The sequence below is a fragment of the Triticum urartu genome, chromosome 6, assembly GCF_003073215.2.
Source record: "Triticum urartu cultivar G1812 chromosome 6, Tu2.1, whole genome shotgun sequence".
NCBI lineage: Eukaryota > Viridiplantae > Streptophyta > Magnoliopsida > Poales > Poaceae > Triticum > Triticum urartu.
Window position 1 is genome coordinate 170,899,430 of NC_053027.1, and position 7,729 is coordinate 170,907,158.

The 7,729-nt window shown below is 44.8% G+C and overlaps 1 protein-coding gene across 1 annotated transcript; it reads left to right on the forward strand.

Annotated features, from left to right (window-relative positions):
- Positions 1-373: 373 nt before the first annotated feature.
- LOC125517674 (protein FLX-like 2) lies at positions 374-4,734 on the forward strand. The gene is made up of 5 exons (XM_048682881.1): positions 374-575; positions 669-1,338; positions 1,432-1,574; positions 1,740-1,828; positions 3,796-4,734. Exons 2-5 carry the CDS (start codon positions 758-760, stop codon positions 4,384-4,386), a joined length of 1,404 nt encoding a protein of 467 aa, XP_048538838.1. The 5' UTR covers positions 374-575; positions 669-757; the 3' UTR covers positions 4,387-4,734.
- Positions 4,735-7,729: the final 2,995 nt, after the last annotated feature.

Sequence of the window (7,729 nt, forward strand, 5' to 3'; positions counted from 1 at the left end):
GCTGCCGCCCTTTTATGAAGGTCGATTGATTCATCTCGACAAGCTCGTGTATTTGCAAGTGAAGCCGATTGGCCAGAACCTTGGCAAATAGCTTAGGAATGCTGTGAATTAGGTTGATGGGCCTGAAGTCTTCAATTTCTTCTACCTCCGCTCTCTTTGGAATGAGTATTATGTTAGCCTTGTTCAATTTAGCAAAACCCCGAGTGTCTCCCACGAACAACTTCATCATAACCGCCATGACGTCATACTTTATTATCTGCCAAGCTTTATAGAAGAAAACACCAATATAGCCATCCGGCCCCGGCGCCCGGTCCAGGGGCATTTCCTTGATAACCTGCCATACTTCCTCTTATTTCTCGAAACGAGAGTGAGAAACACTAGGGTGAGGGGCCACCGCGCAAAATTACCCCCTTGCTCCAACCTCAAAGCCCTCCACCGTCACCGACCGCCCCTGGCAACGAAGACGACGAACCAATCCATCCAATCCCTAGGAAACAAGGAGGTGAAGGAACACCAGACCGGCCTCCTCTCGACGCGCCCCCGCCCCCCCCCCCCCCCCCGCCGACCACCGCGAGGTGCTCCCCCTCTCCCTCTTCCGCGCCCTGCCGCCTGAATTCCGCTGCTTCATTTGCGCCTAATCGATCCGCTCCGTGTGCTGGTCATTCTAGGGTTTACTGTCGTTGGCTGAATCGAGAGCTCGCGCGTACGTGCTAATCGCTAATCCGCGGAGCGGCGGTCGTTGTGTCGTTGATTCGCCATGGGGAGCAAGGGGCGCATGCCTCCTCCTTACCACCACCGGCCGCTCCCAGGTCCCGGCTCTGGTCCGCCGCATGGCATGATGCACCGTGATCCGTACGGCCCGGGCATGCACCAACAGCCAGGACCGGGGCCATACCCCTACGATATGTTGCCGCCACCTGAGATCCTGGAGCAGAAGCTCGCGGCGCAGTGTGGAGAGATACAGAAGCTGGCGCTGGAGAACGAACGGCTCGCCGCGAGCCATGCATCTCTGAGGAAAGAGCTCGCTGCCGCGCAGCAGGAGCTGCAGAGGATACAAGCGCAGGGGGAGGCTGCGAAGGTCGCCGAGGAGCAGGAGATGAGGGGGCTCCTTGATAAGGCTGCCAAGATGGAGGCCGATCTGAAGTCGTACGAGTCTGTCAAGGCGGACCTGCAGCAGGCGCACACCGAGGCGCAGAACCTGGCGTCGGCAAGGCAGCATTTGTTGGCGGATGCGCAGAAGCTGAACAAAGACCTGCAGAGGAACTTTGGCGAGGCACAGCAGCTGCCAGTACTCAAGGCTGATCTTGATGCTGCTAGACAGGAATATCAGCACCTCAGGTGTGTCAACGTTTGCTGTACTTGTTCTCCAGCATTACTTCTAACCAATATGTGAATAAAACCTCAACTTTGATCATGCTATTTAAAATTTAGGGTCGCATATGAGTATGAAAGGAAACTGAAGATGGACCACTCCGAGTCGCTGCAGGGAATGAAGAAAAATTATGACTCCATGGTTACAGAGTTAGAGAAGCTTCGTGCTGAGTTGACAAACACAACTAATATTGACAGAAGTGGTACGTCATTATATCTCATTCATTTTATTCCTCTGTAGATATATGTACGTAGAAACCTACCTTTGCAGCCGCAGTTATGTCTTTGGTTGCTATGATTTTTTAATTTTTTTTACCTTTGCAGTTGCAGTCATATTTTTGGTTAACATGAGTCTTTTTTATGTGTAGGTACTTTGTACAATCCTAATTTTGCTCAGAAGGATGGTGGTACATCTAGCCACCATTCTGCTTATGATGGTGGCTATGGGGTTGCACAGGTGAGCACCTTTATTTCCTGCCAAATGGATACCTCACAAGTTGAGACATTTATTATTTTCTGAAGTGTGTATCATCTGGATGATTGTGGGTTTAACTGTTTAAGCCCAGGTGATCCGAGCATGAGACTACACTTATCATGCCGAGCTCGAGCATGGCTCGGTTAGGGTTGAACTTGAATGTAGTGACACACACTTATAACACATTAATTATCTTATTGCATGATATAACATGTGCATGTTAATTTGTTGACGTTTTTGCTTGTTTGCCCACATTTATCACATCTCCTTTGTCCTCTACTTACAGGGGACACTCCACAAACTATTTCCAGTATTTTCTGTGCATGATTAAAGTGGGATATCTTTACCATTTTCTCTTTCACCCCCTTGGTTTCTTTAACCTTAAACCTCCTTAATTATTGTGCCGACTCAAAATGTCACTTATAATACGTTGAGAGCATATCTTAGAGAGAGAGAGAGAGAGAGAGATAATTAAACACTGTTTATGTTTATGCATGCATCTGGCTTGAGTACTTAAGTCCAAAATTCAAAAGGGCGCTGGGCGTTAATTATGCGTTTTGGGACATACTTGCGCCCAGCTAGCTTATGCGCTCCCTAGGCGTTTAGTACTTTAGCATGAAAGAATGACTATATTGTGAAGAAATGCTAGATGGGCTGTCCTAGCCCATTAAACCACCGGCCCATCTTCCTATTCTTCTACTAGCTCCCGTACGTGCAGAGTCAGACAGAAAGTCTAGGTATCCTCCTCGCACCTCGCACCTCCTCTCCCTCTTCCTCTCTCCCTTTGCTGCACCGATGCTGCCTCTTCCTCTCATCCTTGCTGTACCGATGGGAACCATCCGGAGAGGCTTGATCCCTCACCAGAATCAGTCGATTTAACTTAGGAGTGGTTGAATCCTTGTCAGGGAGGAGGATTCCTCGCTAGGGAGGTCAAATCCTCGCCAGAGAGATTGATTCCTCGCCTGAGAATACTGATTTCTCCCTGGAGGACCACGCCGGCCGCTTTTTTAGCGCCTAAGGCCAAAGTGAGGTGTTATGCCGAGTTGCGGATGCCCAGCGGTTAAGTACGCCTAGTCGAGCGTCTAGGAGCGCTTTTTTTTAACTATGCTTAAGTCACACTTGGTAGGCCAACAATACCCACTAAATTAAAGAACACAAGGCTTTGTCCCACTAGATCCAATTTCACCTTATGCTAATCATAACTTCCAATATTCCAACCGTTTATTTCCCCTTTTGCAACTTTAAAAGGCATTATATTTATTCGCACAATTGCTGGTTTTCCAGATTGTTTGTCAGGAATTCTTAGATTTTGTGCTTTGTTGATTTGAAAAGGCATGGCTTGACTTAGCATGGTCCCCTAAATTGCATATTTACCGTTAATTTCTTTTACTACAGTCTTACTCATATTAAAATGCTTTATAATACAAATTCCACATATAAAAATTGTTTTGAAACAGCTAAATATTGTTGGATAATTAAAAATAACAATTAACAATTACATTGCATATTTGCGCACTCAGGATCTCTTGTTCTTGCGTAGCTGGTTTTATTTAATTTGATAATTGTAGACTTGAAATATGATACTGGATTCTATGAACTATTCGGTTTAATTCGACACACACCCAGCCACCAACTATAACACATGTAATGTTGAATCAGGGATCTGGCTTCCCATGGCCATTCAAAGCAGAGTGTCATTGGAAATACAGATTAACATAAATAAAAGCTGGACTAGCTGTCTGGCTACTGTTGTTTGCCCATGATTGCCTTTCCTTTCTTGCCTGGAGTTAATGGATTGCTTATTTTGCTGTGCAAAAGGTGGACCAGAAAGCTTTTTTATTTTTATTTTTTTCCATTGCGACAATAATATAAATTGTGTTTTCAGATGTTCTAACTAACCGTTGGAGTAATTTTTCTATATTAACAACAGAATTGTTTTGTGGATCCAGGCTAGGACGCCCCCTGGTATGCCAGACCCTTTAAGCGGAAGCCCAGCTGGAACTGCTCCTCGTTCTGGATATGATCCATCAAGAGGGAATTCATATGAGACTTCTCGTCTTGCTAGAGTCCATGATGCATCAAGGGGTGCTACTGGTTACGACTCTCTGAAAGTTGCTGGATATGATACTTCTAGAATGCCTGCACTTGGAGCTCAGGCAGCGGCTCCAACTGCTCATGGGAGTAGTGCTGGTTACTATGGATCAAGTCAGGTCACACCACCTTCGCATGCACGGGCACCAGGTGCACCCACCTATGGATCTGCACAGGTGCCACCATCATATGCTTCTGGGCCAGTCCCATCTTCATCATACGGCGCAACAACAGCTCAGGGACTACCATCATATGGACAAACACAGGCTCCATCTTATGCACACACACAGATGCCACCATCCTATGGACTAGCACAGGCATCATCACATTTTGCCCCAACCCAGGGGGGGTCACCGTACGGGTTGTCTGCACAGCCTCAGGGCTATGGATCCGCGCAAGCAGCACCTAACATCGGTGGTGCTTATCAAGCTCCACATGGACGCAGATAAATTGGTGATAACCGTACTTTGTTGTGATCTAGTTGGCGAGAGACATGGCGCTGCTTCCTTGTTTACCAGAGTCAAATTTAGTTTCTGCAGCTACCACGGTACCAAACTGCTGTTTTATCGGTCTGATACAAATCTTTCTTGCAATCTGTAAGAGATTATATGTGCAAGCATATTTGTTTCTGAGATGGCGATGATTTCCATAAATTTGTGTTGTGATGGTTTTAAAGCATTTTCTATGAGATGGTGATGTCTTGAGGTTAGGCAAGAAGTAACAATACTGTAAATTTCAGCTAGTTGTATACTGTTTATTTTGCACTTTAGTTACCAGGTGATATTCATTGACTGCCAGTTGAGTTGCATGTATGGTATGATCTGTGCACCTGCTAGTCCTTATTCTAAACAGTTTTGCTAAAGCACATCTAGATGTGCCATAAGTATTGCACATCTAACTCATATGTCATTGATCTTATATTAAGATTCGTGTGAATATTTTCTTTCTCTTTTTTCTTTTTCTTTTATGCTTGATTCACTCACTTAGATGTGCAATAACTAGAGCACATCTAGATGTGCCCTAGACACACCCTATTCTAAAATATTTACCGTATCCAGTAACCATCTTGGTTGTTCGAGTTGATGACGGCTTTCTGTTGTCTAGCAATCATAATTTCAGGGCTGTTTGGTTCCCATCCACACTTTGCCACACTTAACCTTAGACAAGTTTGACCAAGTTAGGTAGGTGTTTGGTTCTAGCCACACCTAAGGCAAGGATTTTTTTTATGAGCAGTGAACCCCACATGTCGTAGACACAAAAAGTGTGGCAAGATTCCCTTAGGCAAGCCAAAGTGTGGCTAATAATTTGAGCAACTCAACTAAGATAAGTGTGGCAAAAAATTATGTGGCAATATATGGCAAAGGTAGTCACAATCCAAACAACCCCTTCATATCAATAAAGTTGAGCTGTGAAATATGCTTTAGCACGATCCTCCATGTTTATTTGAAACTGAGATGAAAATGTGTAGAAGCCATGCTTAGAAACAGCAGAGTTCAATGTGGTTTTAGAAGCTTTGGTATTAGACTAGTTGCCTGCAAAGGCAGACATTTTGTTAGCTTCATGTTCTGTGCATATAGCTTTATAACCATCCTCATCCAGTAACTGCCTAGCCATCCTGGATGTTTGTTTGGCCAGTTGGTGACAGGTTAGAGCTTTCTGTTAGCAATCATCACCACAAGTCTGTCGAATTTCATACCAGTAGTTTCTTTGCTTGTTAAACATGCAGCGATCGTCCAGGTTTATCTGAAACTCGGAACATCTTCGAAAAAAAAGCCATGCCCACATGCAGAAAAGCTCAGTGTGCTGTAGGATGGTGGAGCATCCGAGTCGGATTATCTTCATGCAAAGGTGTACATTTTGGTCTGCTCTGTGCATCCAGCTTTCGTAACTGAAGAACAGACCGTTGAACTTGAACGCTCACAGCAGCCATCCAATTCCCTCACAAGTTGCGGCAGAGCGATAGATTCAACGGAGCATTTCTATCCCCATTGTCAACAACATACCATGAGTAGTCATCACAAGTTGCTTAGTGCAGTGTACCAGGGGAAAATCCATCGCAGTGAGCTTGCGGAACCCGCATTTCGGTGGTCATGGATTTCACAGAGGAAAAACAAACAAAATCTCCGGACCAAGTCATCAAATTCCAGCCGATGTTCTTGGCACCGCACTACCACTGCTTCGATGGCTCCAGGCCTCTAACCGGGCTCGAGCAGAATAAATTCATGGAACCTTTTACAGAAAGCAGCAGAGAAGAGACTGAAATGGTTCCAACCCTACACACAGGGGAATATATTAGGCCCTATACTGTCTCAAGTTTGAACCTGGTACAAACCGGAGGTCATGATCAGAAGGGATGGAGGTGAAAAGAAGTGAAGCTTTTCCTAGGGAAGGTAGAAGCGAAAGCTCTTGAGATAATTGGAGGATGAAAAAGGCTCATTCACAGCCTAACTCCCTTTTCTCCCATTCTTTCTCCTAGGGGTGCTTTGCTCAATTGTTCATAAAGGCAATCTTCTCGCAACATATATGGTCGATAAGGTATAATCTTACAGCAGTTCTTTCGTTTTGTTCCTTTTTTTTAGATGGTTGTTTTGTTCTTTTCTTGAGCGAATCTTAGAGTAGGAGTTTATTCAAGTATTCAACTTGCTTCAAATTGCTCATTAGTATGTCTAGTGGCGCGATAGCTTTGAGAAAAGCCGACCCATTAAACTAGTCCCACTTGATGTTATAGCTGTTTGGAAATGACTTGTACTTTTCTACATTTGTGGTGATGCCAATCACAATCCATTCTGCCTGCCTATATAGCTAAACTCCACTGTGAAGTAGATTAAAATTTACTAAAACTGGCAGTTTATTAAAATTTTACTCGGCAGCCGATTAAAATGTACTAAACCCGGCAGCCGATTAAATTAAACTTACTTTTATGGACCAACTTAAAGAAAAATGCTTTACCTGTCAAATTGCACATCCGCACCACGCACACATCGAAACGGAGATATTTCTGGCCTTCCATGTCCTCTAAGTAGATATATCTCTTGCTTTCTAGGTTCTCTAAGTAGTTACTACCATTTGTAAGATTCTGTTATTCTCCATCTGTCTGGCAACACACACCAAAAGGAAAGGAAGTGGCAAATGATCCGAAGGGTTAAAATACTAACGGAAACACGGCTTCTAAAGAAAGACAAATATATCAATATGCTCTCTTTTTCCATATGGTTGCTATCTTTCTTTTGAAGCCATGAACTTGCTTGCCATGTCAGGACTCATCCCTAGCTACCGGCCCCTTCCAATGCCAACTCGACAGAAAGGCGTAGATGGCACAGCTTTACTGCACGGGGTATCCGATTAATCTAACAGATATCAGGGCCAGGTGGATCATATCTACATGTCTAATCTAAGCGCTTAGCTCTCGCCTAACAACTGTGGAGATCTTTGCACATCATTGGGATTCCGCCTAAAATTCGCTGTTACGATCGATTCGACGCTATGATTACAGCAAGCGCGCATTACACCTAGATTAAGCAATGAAGCAACCGGGCTGAAAGTGAAGGTTTCTTGCATTTTGCAGCCTTGCCTGCTCGCTCGCCTGAACTAGGCAAAGCCAGCTGTGGGCCGGGGACGGCAGTAGGAGAGATTACTGGGGGTTGTAGGCAGCACGGCTTGCACTGTGCAGTGTACAGGTGATCACTTTCTATGACTGGAATCATTCTCATGGCATAATCAATTTCCTCTTTGACCACAATGTTATGTGCATGCACACAGATGCATGTGTGCAGGTGAAGGGAGTGGGAATAA

What these genes read in the sequence shown, in the direction of transcription:
- LOC125517674 (XM_048682881.1), top strand. Translation starts at nt 758, where the DNA reads ATGGGGAGCAAGGGGCGCATGCCTCCTCCTTACCACCACCGGCCGCTC. An exon ending in CAGGAATATCAGCACCTCAG is followed by an intron (nt 1,339 to 1,431) that starts GTGTGTCAACGT and finishes TTTAAAATTTAG; the next exon opens with GGTCGCATATGAGTATGAAA. An exon ending in GTGGCTATGGGGTTGCACAG is followed by an intron (nt 1,829 to 3,795) that starts GTGAGCACCTTT and finishes TTGTGGATCCAG; the next exon opens with GCTAGGACGCCCCCTGGTAT.